Source organism: Malaclemys terrapin, chromosome 4 (genome assembly GCF_027887155.1).
Source record: "Malaclemys terrapin pileata isolate rMalTer1 chromosome 4, rMalTer1.hap1, whole genome shotgun sequence".
NCBI classification, from domain to species: Eukaryota; Metazoa; Chordata; order Testudines; family Emydidae; genus Malaclemys; species Malaclemys terrapin.
Genome location: NC_071508.1, coordinates 22,397,908 through 22,415,944, shown reverse-complemented (window position 1 = coordinate 22,415,944; position 18,037 = coordinate 22,397,908). Strand labels below are relative to the sequence as shown.

The 18,037-nt window shown below is 44.6% G+C and overlaps 2 protein-coding genes across 5 annotated transcripts in view; one reads left to right on the top strand and one right to left on the bottom strand.

The window, feature by feature from the left end:
• MAPK14 (mitogen-activated protein kinase 14) overlaps nucleotides 1-7,603 on the bottom strand; it is a 52,011-nt gene extending 44,408 nt beyond the window's left edge. Inside the window, exon 1 of one of the 2 annotated variants that reach the window (XM_054024936.1) lies at nucleotides 6,953-7,603. In XM_054024936.1, coding sequence (XP_053880911.1) covers nucleotides 6,953-7,068 — 116 coding nt within the window. In that variant the 5' untranslated portion in view covers nucleotides 7,069-7,603. The remainder of the gene's footprint in view (nucleotides 1-6,952) is intronic. The other variant, XM_054024935.1, reaches the window with a different exon arrangement.
• Nucleotides 7,604-7,732: 129 nt separating this feature from the next.
• Nucleotides 7,733-18,037, top strand: part of SLC26A8 (solute carrier family 26 member 8) — a 29,422-nt gene continuing 19,117 nt past the window's right edge. The window contains exons 1-7 of one of the 3 annotated variants that reach the window (XM_054024781.1): nucleotides 7,733-8,290; nucleotides 9,582-9,830; nucleotides 13,194-13,333; nucleotides 14,503-14,619; nucleotides 15,949-16,124; nucleotides 17,206-17,370; nucleotides 17,853-18,002. In XM_054024781.1, the coding sequence (XP_053880756.1) occupies nucleotides 8,148-8,290; nucleotides 9,582-9,830; nucleotides 13,194-13,333; nucleotides 14,503-14,619; nucleotides 15,949-16,124; nucleotides 17,206-17,370; nucleotides 17,853-18,002 (1,140 nt within the window). In that variant the 5' untranslated portion in view covers nucleotides 7,733-8,147. Of the gene's footprint in view, nucleotides 8,351-8,996; nucleotides 9,065-9,581; nucleotides 9,831-13,193; nucleotides 13,334-14,502; nucleotides 14,620-15,948; nucleotides 16,125-17,205; nucleotides 17,371-17,852; nucleotides 18,003-18,037 lie in introns of those variants that run through there. The other 2 variants (XM_054024780.1, XM_054024782.1) reach the window with 2 other exon arrangements.

Sequence of the window (18,037 nt, the reverse complement as noted above, 5' to 3'; positions counted from 1 at the left end):
TTAAAACCCCTATGGCTTCAGTATGACAAGAGTCTTCCTACTTTGTACTTGACCGGTGCTAGAAGTAAAGATCCTGACCCAAACACTTCACATATTTTCTTTCAGTATCCTAACAAAAACATTTTTACATTATTCTTTATAGTTAGCCTTCTTTATGGAGAAGAGCAATAAGCCAGAAAATTTTAAAGAACAATACCTCACCCACACTTTGTTTTGTCTACTTAGGCTATGGCAGTACTAGAGAGCTTACAGTGGTGCAGATGCAACAATGCAGCTGTGAGCTCTCTAGCATAGCCACTCTAAACCAACAGGAGAGAGATCTCCCATCGACTTAATTAATTCACTTCCACCAACCGGCACCAATGTCTGCGGGAAAAGCTCCACTACTGTACTAACTTAGCGCTATCCACCCTGGCGCTTAGGTTGGTTAAATTATGTTGCTCAGGGGCATGGCTTATTCACACCCCTGAGGGTACATCTACACTACAGCGGGGAGTCGATTTAAGATACGCAAATTCAGCTACGTGAATAGCGTAGCTGAATTCGACATATTGCAGCCGACTTACCCCGTTGTGAGGACGGCAGCAAAATCGACTTCTGCCGCTTTTTGTCGGCGGCGCTTACTACCACCTCCGCTGGTGGAGTTAGAGCGCCGATTTGGGGATCGATTGTCGCGTCCCAATGGGACGCGATAAATCGATCCCCGAGAGGTCGATTTCTACCCGCCGATTCAGGCGGGTAGTATAGACCAGACCTGAGTGACATAAGTTATACCGACATAAGTGGTAGTGTAGACATAGCCCTAGACAGACAGTTTCCTCCCTGAAGAGCTTACATTTGTTAGGGCAGTGGTCCCCAAACTTTTTAAGGTCAAGCCCCACAAATGTTTCTCTGCACACACCCCCAGGTGGGCCCACCCCACAGTTTGGGGACCTCTGTTCCTCTGTTTTAGGAGTTTTTCAGTGCCTGGGTCAACAGGGCCCCACCTTCACTTAGAACCTTTAGGTGGTACCATAATACAAATTATTGTAATAGTTCAATACTTGTTTTCTTTGCACCCTATTCTTTTATGCTCCTATATTAGATAATATTTAGTGTTCTGAATATGGAAAAAAGTTAAGAGAGAAGGTTTTTTACATACCTACCAATTTTGCCCTTTTCTACTTGTCAAATTTATATTTTTCTATGTATCTTTTAAGAGAACTGACAATATATTTTTATTTTTGCACTTCACATTTTTAACATACAGAACAGTTCTCCCCCTGACCCTCATAAAAAAAAAATCATTGTGATACAACATCATCATCAATTGATGTCATTAGCAGTAAAGCTCTCTGGGAACAATGTTTGTAAAAAGCTACTGTAAAGCAAGGGAGCTACAACTTCGCTCAACTTGTCATGACTCCTAGGGCGGCACCAAATTAACATAAACAAACAGACTGTATCCACTTTAATCATGATATCTAAACAGGCTGTACTTTAATATTAAACACAAGGCTGGCTACAATGTACAACTTTAGTCATCTCTGCTGCAGAGCCAGAAGAGGAAGCAAGGAATCCCAAGGGAGATGTCAATGTATCCAGTACAATAACTTTTCACACAGCATAAAAACAATTAACATTAGATGTCTGTACTCCAGAGATACTCTCTACCCCCAAATTATAACAGTTTTAAGTTAGGTCATATCTGAGGCCTAGAAACTGAGCTTCTCTAAAGATTTTTGAGCATGCTGAGTAATTTTTGGCTGATGTAGATGACTGCCTAATGCTTTTACAAATAAGAACACAGAGCTACACAACAGCCATCACATTGGAAAGTGTTTTTAAACACTACCTAAATCAGCATTTATTACAACCTTAAAACAGTTGCATTAAATCTATCCATTATATTTCTGCTGAAAAAGACTGTCGAGGAAGAGAAGCTCATGACAAGTAGAAATTATAAATCCCATTTTTAAGAATGATAAAGAATGAGTTTAGGATTTATATGCCTCTGTCATAACTAACAGCTTCCAAGTTTCACAGCCAGTTAGGCTCTATTATGGATGCAATTCAGGAAATTGCCTCATTACCGCCTAACTTACCAAAACACACACCACTTTGAGTTGTGATTGTATGTCACTTAAACAAAGCTAACCCTCTAAGAATGACTACAGAACAAATCCAGAGAACTACTGTGTCGAGACAAATTATGTTTTTTCAGTGGTCTGATAAACTAAAGAACTGGCAAAACTACTCTTCAAGTAGAGTTTGTTTAGAAACTGGATAAACTGATGATCAGTCTCTTACATATCTAGTTACCATGAATGCTGTTCTGCTTATCACTAGCTGCTATGCAAGCAAACATGCTACTCTACTCATCCAGTCCCTTTAGCAGTATCCTCTTTTTTATCCTGAAGATTGTTTTAGAGACCACCAACCCCACTGTGTAAGCAGGAAATCTATGGCCTTCAAAATGTGTGAGAGTCCTGTTTACATGATACTAAAACCACAGTCATTTACAAGTTCAGTCCCTATATACACCTCTACCTCGATATAACGCAACCCGATATAACATGAATTCGGATATAACGCGGTAAAGCAGTGCTGGGGGTGGGGGCTGTGCACTCCGGTGAATCAAAGCAAGTTTAATATAACACAGGTTTTTTGGCTCCCGAGGACAGCGTTATATCGAGGTAGAGGTGTATATGCCAATTAACACACACACAGCTATAAAAAAGGCATTTATTTCAGCACCTCTTCCTGTCCTGTGTTTGATCATATTAAGTCAGCACCAGTTTGCAAAAAGCTACAATAGCAGATATCCATGAGTATTACCTTCCTGTACAGTAAGTAGTTCAGGATAGAAAATGACTCACAATATACCTCCACTTCTTTCGAGTTCTACAACATGTTCAAACTCCTTGACCTCACTTTCAAGGCTCTGCCCAGCACCTTCCCATGTGTATGACTTATCTCCTGCTACACCCGTTTGCATGTTCTGCTAATGCCACCTGCCTTACTAAATTGTTTTCAGGCTCCTCCCAGTGAACTCCATGGCTCCTTTCATGCCATGCCCCATACCTGGAACACCCTTCTCCCCCTCAGTGAATTAAGCAACCTTGCTTTCTTCCAAGTCCCTCCCATAAACTCATTTCTTTTGGCTAGTCTTTCACAATGTACCATGCACCCAATATGGATACTTCATATACAGACACACTACAACCATTCACAAACAAATCAAAGCACCCTATAAACCAATCAAGTTATTTCTCCTACAGGTTGGAATGGCAAAAAGAATTATTTCTATTTTATTATTTATTTTTTTAAATTCGGAAGGTGCTCAGATACTTTGGTGATGGATTGGTGAGGGTGAAGATAGATGCTATTCCAAAAACACTTTCAAGTAGCAATGATTTTGCAAACTATTTGAAGAGACGTGAGGTTTTTACTTAATTTTCCCTTAAAAATTTAACATTTAAACTTCCTTAAATTTGCAGTAGGTTTCCCCCCCCCCTCTTTAAAGCTAAAGGGAACTAGCTGTGTGGCATAACATGCAAGAAACTCAGAGTCTGGGTCTGATCCTTTGATTTTTGACTCTCAGCTGATAAACTCGGTAAAGTGTATTTTTACAATCTACTGTTCTTTATAAAGTATACCTCTTTTTGAAGAGCTACATAATTTACAACATTCCTCCCCAAAATAAGTAGGGCCTTAAAGAGGCAATATAGAGCATCTATGGACTGAGGCAATAGGCAAAAAAGCGGTTATAAAAACACATTGCTTGGAACACCTTGAACTTGCAATGCCTATGCAACACTTATATCTACACACAACAGATGGTCAACACATTTTATAAGTACCAATTGCATAAAGTGTCTGAAACATCTGGGACAGTCTTTAGTTTGGATCTAGCTGACCCCATGCGGTCACCAATGATTTTTCCCTGGTATGGCCAGGAAGCCACAAGAGTTGCATCAACATCAATTCAGTCACTTGTCCCAATTCCATTCTACAATGTAGTACCTGGCATTTTGAAATTAATCAAAATCTCCTGTACCTAACAACCACATGGAGGCATTCTGAAATAGGTGCTTCAGGAATCCCAGAATGCATTGATGCCAACACGATTGTAGAGTGCACTTCATGTGAATGCACAATAAGAATTCAAACAAAAACAGCTATGTTGCATGAAGATGCTAAACTGTTGTAAGAGCAACCAGCATAAGCATTTCACACAATAGGTGTTACTGCAATGGCTTCATAAGTTAGTGTAGGCAACTTCACTGACTACACCAGTGTTTTCCAGACTTTTGAAAACTGAGCTGCCCACCTTGCATCTTCACATTTTAATGTATACATCTTCCTTCTATTCTTTTTAAATAAAAAATGAGACTTTAGAACAAACTGAGAGGTCTGCCTGTGCCTTCTCTCCCAACTACTGCATCCCATAATTTGGAAAACACTAATCTACATGACTTGTTAGTTCTGTTATTTATGTTTGAGTAAGAGTCTTCTCTCTCACAGCCTAGACATTCGTCCTGTTTAATTCCCTCACCTTGGTGTGCAAGTAGTGATGCATGCTAGTACATTTTATCTGCATCACTGCCTGGGGAGTTTTCTGGCTTGAGGATGTTAATCACACTAAAATCATAATCCTCTGTTTGCAGTCTCAATCTGGTACAATGAAAATTAATTTGATGCCTCATTCAACATAGTGACTTTACATTAGGATCAGGAAGGAAAAGATATGCCAGACCAGAGCAAGTCCTGTGTGAATATAATAAACTTTGATAATCAGCAACTATCAGCTATGTCCGAAGCTGCTTCCAACAGAAAATACAACTTCCTCTGCTACTAATGCAATTGCACAATCTTTAAAGGTTTTGACACAGTGAAACAGGAAGTTCATGATGCAAATCCTTATGTTATATGGGTAGTGGAAAGAAATATTTGGAAGTAATGCAAGCATTTTGGAAAGCACAATAGGAGTTGGGGGGGGTAGGAGGAGACCTTGCTCATTTTATTTTTAGAGTTGACCCCGCCACAAGGCACTGAGCACCCTCAACTCCCATTGATTGTAATGGGCAATCAGAACACTCAGCATCTCAGGAGATATTTATCAACCAGCAAGGTCAAGCACTTATCTTACTACTTCAATTAAGCTCAGCCTTTCTACAGTAAAAATTTGGTGGGAATGCATTCAGTTGTCATACCAATTATTCATACTATTAGAACTTGTTTAACCTTTATACAAAGGATAAAGGACAAATGCTCATATACTTTAGTACATAAGTTTTAATAGATGTTATTTAAATGGAACTTTGCAAACAATGTAGTATAATATAATCACCCTTTGTTTAAAAAACAAACAGCTGATAGTTTGGGTTTTTTTAAAAAAGCTACAATAGATACATGGCTATTACTTTTCTTCATTAGTATTGTTTACTGTGAGTCCTACACTGTGGATATAAATTTACATATTGCATAAAACTTCATTAACGCATGCTCACTTCACACACTGGAGGAGACCACTGTGTGGAAACACTATTACAAAATCTTCATCAGGGTCTGCAAAAAGAAGAACAGGAGTACTTGTGGCACCTTAGAGACTAACAAATTTATTAGAGCATAAGCTTTCGTGGACTACAGCCCACTTCTTCGGATGCATCCGATGAAGTGGGCTGTAGTCCACGAAAGCTTATGCTCTAATAAATTTGTTAGTCTCTAAGGTGCCACAAGTACTCCTGTTCTTCTTTTTGTGGATACAGACTAACACGGCTGTTACTCTGAAACCTGTCATCAGGGTCTGACATACTGGGTGCAGAAAAGCTTTAAACACTTTACGTGTTCATAAGACATTAATGCTTTACATACTCTCTCTTTTAAAAAAGGGCAAAGCCACCTAAAAAAGCTGTCATGCATCACTGTGATTTGACTGCAACATTGACGATAGTCAAGTAGAGAAACTCATTTCCTATTCTATATTTTGAAGACCAAAACTAATAAGCACTGTTGCTTCACAAAATGAGCAAAAATACTTGATGCAACAAGGGAGTACAACCTTTTAAATCATGATGCTGTAACTACAAGCAAGTCAAGCTCTGCAGATACACATCTTATCTGTATTAGTTTAAGTAAAGATTAAAGACCAGAATGTTGTTTTCCTGCCAGTTATGTCCACACTTTCACAGATCTGACAGCAAGATGTTGCTACCATAGGCATCTACGCCTAATTTTCTCACTCAGGAAAGACCACGAATTTCCCTATGTTAACCTCCCATGGCCAGTGGTATGGTATCTGTGAGAGCACTCCTGGCAGATAGGGCAAGGCAGAAGAGATAGCCTTTCCCACCATATCACTGTCCCAGTATCAACAAACCTCTCTTTTAAAATCACCCAAAATGCAACCTGCTCTGCAGCTCCCAGATGAAACTGGAACAAGAGCTACCAGGCACCTGTTCTGAAAAGCCGACTGCAGGGACTTGGCATGCCCTACCACTCAGTAACTAAAGGGGGGATGGGGAGGAAAGTGTGTACATTAATACCCTGGAGGAAGAGTAGGACAAGACTATCTTCTCCTGTGAAATTGACTTGACCCCCACCTGCCATGTGGTGCCATCTGGTGCATCTCACCAGGGAGACACTGGTTCTGCAGCAGTTTCTCCACTAATCTAGGGATAAAAGTCACCCGTGGGCAAGGCCGATTCAACCACATTGGGGGCAGGAGGAGCCGGGGGATGAACCCCCCCCCCCCGAGGCCAGGGAACCCCCGCCGCCCCCCTTCAACTCAGTCGCCGCCCTGCACGTGCAACACCGACGGTACTTAGAAGTGGGTGAGAAGCCGGGGCAGATTCCCCACCTCCCCTCGACCCCCGAGAGCGGAGCCGGCCCGGGGTGCCCGAGTTCCCCCCAAGGGGTGCAAGTAGGACAGGCAGATTCCGATCCAAGCAGTCCCCCACCCCCGACTCACCAGACGGAGCCGTAGGCCCCGGAGCCCACCGGAGACAGGTTCTGGTAGCGCTCGGGCACCTCCCAGACCGTCTTGTTCAGCTCCTGCCGGTAGAACTTGGGCCGCTCCTGAGACATCTCGGCTCCGGAGCCCGCCCCGCCCGGCCAGGCGGGAGGGGGGACTCTGCCAGCGGCCCCAGCAGTGGCTCTTCCTCCCCCGCCCCCCCCTGCAGAGAGAGGGGCAGGTCTGCACCCCTCCCTCCCCTCAGGGGGGCCTCGCGCCGCCTCCGGCCCCCCTCGCCACCGCCCGGGCCAGTGACCGTTGACAGCCTCCGCGCACCCCCTGTCGCGCGCTGCTACCCCCCAGAGGGAAGGGGCCGGGGGTGTCTCGTGCAGCGCCCGCCCCCCCCCCCAAAGAGTGGGGTGCGGGGGTTGTCTCGCGCTGGCTGTTAGGATTCTCCTCACGCGCCCCCTGGGCGCTCCGCACTGTCACCCCAAGGGGCGGGACAGCGTGTGTGTGAGGGGAGGGGGGTCCTAAAAGGAACCAGATGTTGATGCAGGCGGGGGGGGGGGGAGGACACACTCCTCACAGGCAGAACAAGGCAGGCGGCGAAGGCGACTCCGGAGGGATCTCCCCCTCCCTTGCCCAGTGGCACTGCCCAGGCGAGTCCGCCTCCTCCCGGAACCCAGACCAATCGATCGCACCCCCCACCCCCCGGTGCCTCGCGAGAGCTAAGGCGCAAAGAGCGGAGATGACCCAATATGGAACCAGCGCCGACCGCCCTCCTCTCTCGCGAGAGCGAGCCGCGGCAAGGGGCCGGAGCGCCGCGCGGGCGGCCTGGGACCTGGCTGGGCTTGGAGCGGGAGGAGGAGCTAGCAGGGCGCGGGGAAGCCGAGCGGAGTGCGGCGCTTGCGGGCGTGGGCGGCGAGCCTGGCGCGGAGGAAGGGGGAGCTGGGGCAGGGCTACAGGGCGCCGAGCTATTGCTGGGAGCATTGGGGACGTGGGCCAGGCTGGGCGGAGAGGCAGCGCACAGGCCTGGTCATTTCTGGGTATTGGGGCTGTTTCGCTCTCATACATCAGAGGGAAGCTGCTCCTGTGGTTCTAGTGTCTCGGGAATTAATTTCACTTCCCCAGTGTGACTTACTTCTGCAAACTCAGTCCTAGCCCGCTGCCCTAGGGCCGCCTGTACGCAGGAGCCCAGGGACTAGTGGAGTGGATGAAAGCTGCTAAATCACCTCCAGCTGGAGTCCCCAGCGTGTTCTCGCTTCACTATGGCCCTGTCTTCTCGACTGGCGGAACCGCCTTTTTGTGGCTGGGCGGTGTACAGCGCCAAGGATCAACATCAAAGCAAGCAGCTGTGTACATGCTTAACTCCGAGCACGTGTTTGAGAATAAGAAATTCTTTGGGAATAGATTTAGGTATTTGCTTCAAAATGAAGCATGTAGTGAGATGCCTGTGAAATGGAGCTCAAGCTTAGTGTCAGCACCAAATAATCAATGAAGTGAAGTGACTGACACAAAGTCACAGAACAAATAAGTGACGGTCAGCATTTGAATTCAGGGGGGCCTCCCTTTGACCGCTGGCCCATACTATCTGTCTTTTGAGGTGGCGCGTTTTATAGGCGCTATTATTCAAGACAGGCTTGAGTCACTACACTGCTTCTGAGTGGCATATGCATGCAATTGCATGAAGCGCCGGGGTTATTTTGCAATTACATCAAATTGGGTTTGAAAAAGTAGGTGGGTGCAACAAAAACCAAAGAACCGCGCTAGAAGAGGCCATTAAAATACTGGGCCTGTCAAGCTGCCTGATCTTTTTGCTTCACTATGTACCGTGCAGCGGATGAGAAGTTTTATGAGCTGCACATGCACTTTTCTTCAGTATCTGTGCAGTAGCCACAGCCCCCCATGGGGTTGGAGAAGATCAGACCCGGTCACCCCATGGGGTTGGAGGCGGGAAGGGAGGGGCTCAGACGCGGGCACCCCCTGGGGTTGGAGGCGGGGCTCAGGCCCCCGCGGGTGAGCTGTGGCAGTATCCCGTCCACCTCGCGCCCCACCCCGGGGTTGGCAGTTGGCGAGGCCCGGCCGCCCCCGCGAGTCTCGAGGCCGCGGCGGCGGCTCAGGTTGCTGCGGGTGAGCGGGCCCTGGGCTCCCCCTGTTCCCGGCAAGCGAGGGGTGTGTCCCCGCCTGGGGCAGCGTCGGGTCCGGCGGTGGCTGGCGGCACTGGGGAGGGGGCGTGGGCGAGCCGAGAGATGGGAGGGAGAGGCCGAGAAGGAGCCGGGGGCATTCGGCCCCCAGCCCCTCTGAAGAGCTGCCCCAGCCACAGGGATCTGGGAACAAGGGTCCCATTCTTCCCCCGGTGACCCCAGTGAAGTGACTCTTGAGGATGCTGAGAAGGTGGGGGGTATTAACACTGCCATTGTGCCACTACTGTGCCGTGGACAGAGGACCTCAGCCTCCACCCCAGGGGCTTGGGTGCACAGGTGCTGGAACTGGGGGTGCTGCTGCACCCCCGTCTTGAAGTGTTTTTTTCCCATCATATCCATGGATTACAGTTTGGTTCAATGGCTCTCAGCACCCCTGGCTTAGTCAGTTAAACATTCTCTTTCAATGAGACACACCCGTTCTGTGACCTCCTTCTTCCCTTCAGTGTCACAGGTAACGACAACGGCTTTGATTTCACCCTCTCGCCTTCCCTGTTCCCACGTTTTTTGACTGTTCACTATCAGTGTGACCGCATGGAGCCAGATGCTGAGACTATCAGCGCTCCCAGGCTGCTAGGGAAGTACAGAATCAAGAGAGGCATATACACTGAAGAGCAGTTCCAGAAAAACTATGAAAGAAACACCCCCTCCCCAAGGAACAGGGATTTCAGAATCCAAGGAAGGATCCAGTGCAGGTGAGTAATGTACCAGAATTTGGCTGGTATGAAGAAGCTGAGGAGCCAATTCAGGTACCAGTGTAAAAACAGTTACCGACCCTCCTGCTGCCCCCAACTCTACTACAATAAAGAGGTGACTGATACAAGCTGAATCAAAGCACCGAACTGTAGAGTCCCATGCTTGGAACAGGTAAGCAGGGCCATCTGTGTGTGTTTTGCCACCAAAGATGGAAAATGTTTTTGGTGCCTTTCAGACGACTGCGCAAAACAAAACAAAAGCCTTCAAGCAAAACTTGAGAGAAAAAAACACACACAAAATCAGGGATTTGGGACCTCTCAATGCAAAGATTTAGTGCCCCCAAATGTTGGTGCACATGACATCACTCGCCTCTAAGGCCAGCCCTGCACGTGAGTCAAGCTTACCACAGCACTGGGAGAGTTTCTGCCTACAGACCACAAAAGTCTCTGTTTGTTTCACAGCTGTGGTAATGTGAGGCAGCTATGCATAGTGAGGAGGGATTCTGCTGATTGTTTCAGTCCCCTCCAGTGCTTCCTTCCACCCTAGCTGACAGACACAAGGTTACATCTGGTTTTCCTGGCATTTGTGTTTGCTATTTTTGTTTAAATTCTCCCAAGTACCACTTTCAGTTCCCGCCTAGAGTAGAAAGAGACTAGGTTTCCTAAGGCCTGGTCTACACTAGGCGTTTATGTCGAAGTTAGCGCCGTTACATCGAATTAACCCTGCACCCGTCCACACCGCGATGGTATTTAGTTCGACATAGAGGTCTCTTTAATTCGACTTCTGTACTCCTCCCCGACGAGGGGAGTAGCGCTAAATTCGACATGGCATAAGAGTATGGCAGAAATTGCTGTACGCTCTAAGGTTCCCTCCTAGGATGGGCGAAGTGAGTGTGCAAATGCAGTATTAGTTAACGTAATCCCAGCGTGTTGTTCCCAGTAGGGACTTGCCCTGCCAGAGTACTCTTGGGATTGGGGTGTATACCCAAAGACTCAAAATACCCTTCTATGCTGAGATGCTGCAGGTGCTGACCACAAAGGAGCCTCTTTCAGCAGCATCAGAGGATGTCCTGTTCTTCTACCAAGGCAAAATTAACCAGTCAAAGTTTGGAAACTCATTTATCACATTCCCTTTAGTTTTGTTGTATCACTCTGTCACCCAGACTGAGCTGTCCCCTGGGTTATGTTCATCTCCATGTTGTCTCAGGTTTTATTCTGTCAGTCATTGGGATTTATTTGGGTTCATCAGGGGGTTGCATGTGGTAGGTTTTCTTCGTTGGTACCTTTCCTTTCTCCCACCTGGAGATCAGGACAGGGGCTTCCTTTTGAAATATCAGTTATTGTTCTGTGGATTGGCCTACAAAGAGCACTATGAGTGGACTAGGTAAATTCCTTATTCTTGAGTCACTTAATAGGAGCACCTACATACCACTGTTCTTATAAAGAAGTAGATACCGAGTCTCCTGAAACTCCAAGTCTCGGCGTTCTGTTTCAACTGCTCACTAGAACTGAAGTGACTGCTGAAGCTTCACCTGCTGTTTTGTGACCCTGATATGACTTGAGGTTCAAAGCTAAGTCTGTGGGTCAAATTCAGCTTTCAGTTACACTGTTGTAAATCTGGAGTAATTTCACTGAGGTGAGTGGAGGCACTTTAGATTTGCATTGATGTAAATGAGAGTACAATTTTATCCCTGGTCTCCTTTTCTAGCTCTTCCTTTACCTTTAGGAATAATCAGAAAGAAAAACATCGTTCACAGAGATCTCCATTAAGTAGCCATGGGTAGGAAGCTCCATCATATAAAATATAAAATATCTATATTATTTATATAGATATAAAATAAAAGATAGCGATCAGACAAAGTACTAGAGCAAAGGTATCTAAGTTGTTTGGAGGAGAGGGTCGAATTCTGTTTAGTTATGGTCTGTGAGCTGGAGCTTACATTGAGGTCTGTGTATTACCTACTGATGTCAGTAGGAGATTTGCACAGAGAGCAAGAGGAGAATATGGCCTTTATGTAGTAGCTCAACATTAGTTGTTTGGTGCTTTATTATTTAATTAATTGAGAAAATCTGCCCCCCTATAGGCCTGTTGTTTCTGCCTTTTGTTTCTCTTGCTTCCTCATCCTCCTTTCACTGTTTCTGGCCCACTTCCCTATCTTTGTGTGTCTCCTCTGTTCCTTCTCTGTGTTTCATTCCTAGCTGCCAAACCATTGAACTTCAGTCACTCCCCATGCTCCCATTCCATCCACTAAAATGATCAGTGATTAAATAGTTAATGTTGACATCAGAGTGTCATAACTGGACTTTAAAGTTGACAGTCCAATCAGATTAATAGGGAAGATGGAAGTTTACTCCTGAAAGTAATTGTATCAGGCCGTCTGCAGATTCGGGCAGATGCTGCATCGGTTACACTTGGTTCGTTTTGGAGCATTATCATTGCAGCCATGACAACTAGAAACTTGCTTTTTTTTTTTTAAATGAAAGCTTAGTTATTAGAAACTCTGATAAAGACATGTGGACCATATAAATGCATCATGTGACCAATGCACAGTCAGTCTGTGGAACTCATCACCAGGGGATACTGCAAAGGCCAAAAGTATAACTGGGTTCAAAAAATAATTAGATAAGTTCATGGAGGATAGGTCCATCAATATCTATTAGCCAAGTTGGTCAGGGATCCAACCCCATATTCTGGGTGTCCCTAAACCTCTGCCTGCTAGAAACTGGGATTGAATGACAGGATGGATTACTCAATAAATTGCCCTATTCTGTTTGCTCCCTCTGAAGCATCTGACACCGGCCGCTATTGGAAGACAGAATATTGGGTTAGATGGACCATTAGTCTGACCCGGTACGGCCGTTCTTATGTTCTTAATCCTGACTGCAGGCCATTAGTTTGACATCCCCATAGTACAGAATATAGTACAGGAAACTAATTTGATTGTTCCCTGTGGTAGATGGACTAGGGGACTTATAAGTCTTTTTCACCTCGTTTTCAAAGATTTTATCATTTTCAATTTTCCACCTTCATCAGAATAGCAGGAATCAAAGCACTGTCTTCCGCTTATCTGTGGTACCAAAAATAAGAAATCGGTATGTCCAGAGTTGGGAATCTTAATTCAAAGAGTGAGTGATACATAAAATGAGTGACACATAAAATGCTTGTTCTTGATTTGAATGGAATGCAAGGGAACCAGACACAGGGATCACTACATTGCATTCATATTATATGTCCACAAAGCCTGAAAGTGGTTAATCCTAGCTCTATGCATTTGGGGCATAAAAAGGACAAAGGCTTGGTAAGGCGCTACAGAGGTGGAAATACTGAACAAGTGTACACAGAACTTGTCTGGTTCCTTTCAGAGTCTCCTGGGCAAGATTCAGGAAGATTATACTCAAGATGTTTCCTATCCTGAACTGGTTGTGTGCATATCGAGTCAGAGAGTGGTTCTTGAGTGACATACATGCAGGCCTAAGTGTGGGGATGGTCCAGATTCCGCAAGGTAGGCAAAGAAAAATATTCTTGCATATCTTCCCATTCCATCCTATTTTTATTCATACCTCATTTTTCCTCCATTCTCCCCAGGCTGATCAGAAGTTTATTCTCCAGTCATGTAGGGTCCTAAAGTGGATAGAGTTTATATATGCATGCTTTTGTGTACATGCAAGTGCATGGTTTTTTTCAGGTATGCATCTTGCGTATATACACACATTGATGCGGGTATGCATGTGTATGTGTGCGCTTGCAGGATTAGTTTTGGGGGATGAATTTTAAAGTAGTTTTTCAGCTCACATGTGTATGCTTGTGTACATTTGCCTATGCTTACCCTAGTATGGAAGCACTGCTCATTGTTCCATAGTTAAGTTTGAGTTTACTTGTTTTTTTGTTCATTTGCTTAAAGTAGGGATTCAACCACTTTGTTATGAATGAAGAATACAATGTATTCTCCCCAAAGTTACAGCATTTACTCTTTGATTACAGAATACATTTTCTGAGAATTTACAAGTAATGAGCTGAGATAAAATTTCTTAAACAGATGCTGTGAGAGGGAAAAAAAAACTAATTTGTTTCTAAAACTTACTTTAATCTAATTTGGGATCACAAACACTAAAATGCCTTAATACAAATCATATGGTTATTGCATGGTTTTACTACAGGGCAGAATTAAGATTGTTTGGATGCCCCGACTGTTCGTTTCCATTCCTTTTAATATGTTTGTATTTTTTTAAAATTTAATGTGAACTCTGAATTTCCAGGATTTATAATGCTTGATTCTGGAATAATTGTAACATCCCTGTAATGTATTTTACCCTAAATTACTGATAAATACTTAGTCTTTACCCCCCAGTCTTTAACATAGTTTTTATTGGGGAATATACAATGGGCTTCAAGTTGACATCAAATTTCCTTAACTGAATTTATAGCCTGCTATGTACAGGCCTGGACACATCTGCATACATATATTTTTACTTGTGCTCAGCATATACTCTCATGCACAATATTTGACATACACAGAGATGCACACATGTGCTCTCAAACAAATATGCATACACACATACACCTTCTAAGATTCAGTATTTTATTAGTATTCTTTGTGACAATTAAAGTACAGTAGAAGATAAAATCTTGCCAGGTACACTTTGCTTTTAAAAATGTATGTTTCTCCTCCAGGACTGTCAGGAGTTTTGTTAACGAGGTTACCAATACCAATTGTCAATGGCTTCTATTCTGCATTCTGCTGCTCATTAACATATGTTGTATTTGGGACTTCGCGCCATATCTCCATTGGTAAGTTTTACTCTGCTCTGTGAATTGGGTCCCCAGGATTTATGGGGTCATGTGCAGAGTTGTCATTAGAAGGTGCGGGCAGGGCTGTAGCAACAAAGAACGTGGCCCCCTCCGAATGGTGGCCCCCTCCGAACATATGTCCGGGTGGGACCCCTTACAATGCAGAAACTGGAATGCGGTATTTATTTTGCCACTTTTAGGGGCCCCCTTCCTTGCGGGGCCCCCTCCGGTCGGAGGGTACGGAGGGCGCACGCTACGCCTCTGGGTGTGGGAAGTGCCTGTATCTATCTTTGTCTCATCTATTTAATTTTACTTGGTAGCATGGTCTTGGAGTGAGCGTCCTGACTCCCAGTCACCTGCTTGGTTCTGACTTGTGTGATCCTGAGCAAATCTCTTAGGACTCAGTTGTGGACTACCTTGTATGCCCGCACAAGGGAGTAAGGTGTCCACTTACTTCCTTGCATGGACTATCCACATCACAGATACCAGCACAGAGGAGAGAGTCAGAATTCCATGGAAGAGTAATCAGCACCAGACACAGTAGGGCTTGCGCAGAATACTCTTCCTTCCTTCTCTCCCGAACCAGACTGAGTCACAATTTGGCTTCTGGTCTGCTCACGGGGTCACACAGCTGCTTGCCATTATCGCATCCTTAATGGTTCTGCACTCTTCCTAATTATATATTCACACAACACACAAACACATGAGACAGAGAGATTTGTACAAGGAGATCAACAAACAAATGGATTGGAGACATAAATCTGTGAACAGAGCCCTGGCAATTATTTTTTGGCGATGGTTCTGATCCTAGACCTCCTTCTTTGTTTTCCCTTCCTTTCAGGTGAAAAGGTTGTCCACTGTATCACAGTAAGTGGGCATAGGGTGCCCTCTAGTCTTAGAGCCAGAGCTACACTTCCTTCTTCAGCTAACTTCTTTCACATTCACTCTTCAGTCTATTTGACAGAGGGGTAAAAGCTTGTTTAGAGTTTGTATTGAAATAATCTTTGGTCATGCATCTGAACGACTTGATAGTTCATGTTTGTGAGGTTGTAAATGTAGTCTGCTTTTGGATGATATACAGTATCAGGAATTTCATATACTTGGGAGGGGGGTGAGTGAGAATCGGTGTTTGAGACTTGATTTTATACATCTGAGACATGATTTTATATAGCTATTATGAAGTGTGTGTGAATGCACACACACACACACACACACACACACAGACACACACACAGAAAATAGACCTTCTAGTGCATGGGTGGGGGTGAAAGATGGACTTGTGGTTGCAGGGAATCATACAACCTTCTTCTCTGCTTCTGTTGGTCACAGGTTCATTCAGCATTCTGAATGCAATGGTAGCAGATGTTCTGAAGACGCTGAATTTCAGCCCAATATTGACTGCTAATGGAACCTTTGCCAATTTCTCAGATGCAAATTATATGAAGAGTTACATGGAAGCCTTGACACTTACTGCATCAACAACATTTCTGACTGGGATCATCCAGGTAGAAGTTGCATTCCTTTTAGCTCCCTATGGATGTCGCCTTGATGGACATTGTACAAACCAGGGGACTAGAACTACCAAGAGGTTAAACTTTCTCAGCACATGTTTGAAATATGTATTTTTTGCAGTGCATTGTACATAGGGCTCTAGTTCTTTTTCCTCTTGTGATTTACGACCAAGATATGTCAAGGTGCCTCTACCCCTTAACCCACACATTCAATTCATTTCCAAATCCTGGCACATCTTCCTTCATAATATTTCCTGAATCAGCATTTTTTTCTGTCCACACAGCAAGAACTGCTGGAAGCTGAGAGTGGCCGACAGGGGACGGATCACTCAATGATTGCCTGTTCTGTTCATTCCCTCCAAAACACCTGTGCACACACACCAATTGAATCTCTTTGCATCAATTTCAGCTTTTTGACTCCACCTTTAAGACTTTTTTTTGCTCTGACTCTCCCCACTTGTCTGCTCTTGTCTCTTGCCAGTGATGCCTGGTAGTTTTGGTAATTTATCTGTGGATTTCCATGCTTTCAAAAGTTTGGGTTTCTTGTAAGTTTTAACCTTATATCTGAATTTCCTACCTTTTCTAATAGTTTTTTTTTCTTAACTGCAATGTTCTTGTAAGGATTTACCCTTACATGTACTGATTTCTATACTGACTCTTAATTTTTCTTTAACATTGTTTTTTGTCTTGGAATTATTCCTAATCCATCAGATCAAAAGTGGAAGCCAGAGAATCTCCTTGTGTGCTACTGTATAGTTAGCGTTAAATGTTTTGTATTTGGCAGCCTGATTCTCCATGGCTTGCACCTTTATGTAGTCATTTATACCCGTACAAAGCGGATGAAGAATGCTGTCAGGCTGCTCTGGTAGCGTTTGACACTCGTGCAAAGTGGATGCAACAGGTACAAATGAGTTCACTTGGTATAAAGCAGTGGAGAATCAGCCCCTTTGGTTTATAAAGGACAAGGAGGGGGTTGGAGAGTTAATGATTAGGTTCCAAAGTAGCTGATCACTTAGTGTCAGGCTCAGTCCCCTTTGTGTCACCACTTCTCATTCCTCTCTTGCCTTCCTTTCAGTTGCTTTTAGGCTGTTTCTGCTTGGGGTTTGTCACAACCTATCTGCCAAAGACCCTCATCGACGCTTACCTCACTGCAGCAGCGCTGCATGTCATCGTATCCCAGTTCTCCTTCATCTTCGGGATTGTGATCAACTTCCATATGGGCCCCCTGGCCATTTTCTACGTGAGTAAACCAAACACTTGGTGCCTGCCCGTTGGAGGGGAAGAGGATGAACAGCTTCAGAAATTAAGATAATTTCAGTATAAGCACATTGCTAGGGTAGAAATTAGGCAAGTCTCAACCGTAGCTGCGTTCACCTTTCCTAGGTGGGTGTACTATACAGTGTATGCAGATTTTCTGGATGCTAGGAGGAGAGAGGGGCTGGAGAAAGTATATTGTTCTCTACTCACTTTAGAAAATACAATGAGAAGTACAAAGCCATATTTGTGCTGTTGTTTTCTGTATTGCTCTCTATAGAAAACATATTTTTAAAATCTCGCTGTGTTCTTAGTAGCTGTCTCCCTCGTCCCATTAAAGATGCTTTTGTCACAGAAGGGCCTACCACTTGAAATACAAGGGCATCCTTTTAGAGAGTATGAAATGCCAGCTCATATAAAAAGCTGTAATACCCCCTTCTCATCCTCTCTATGATGTTTCCCTTTCAGAACCTGTTTCATTATTGCATGGCTCTCCCAAAGGCTAATGCCACCAGTATATTGCTATTTTTGGTTGGCCTACTCATGCTGAGGGTCAGCAATTGTATCAAGATAACTTACAAGCACAGTCCTGTTGCATTCCCTATGGAACTTCTCCTGGTAAGTCTTCTCCATATATCCACTATGATAACTAA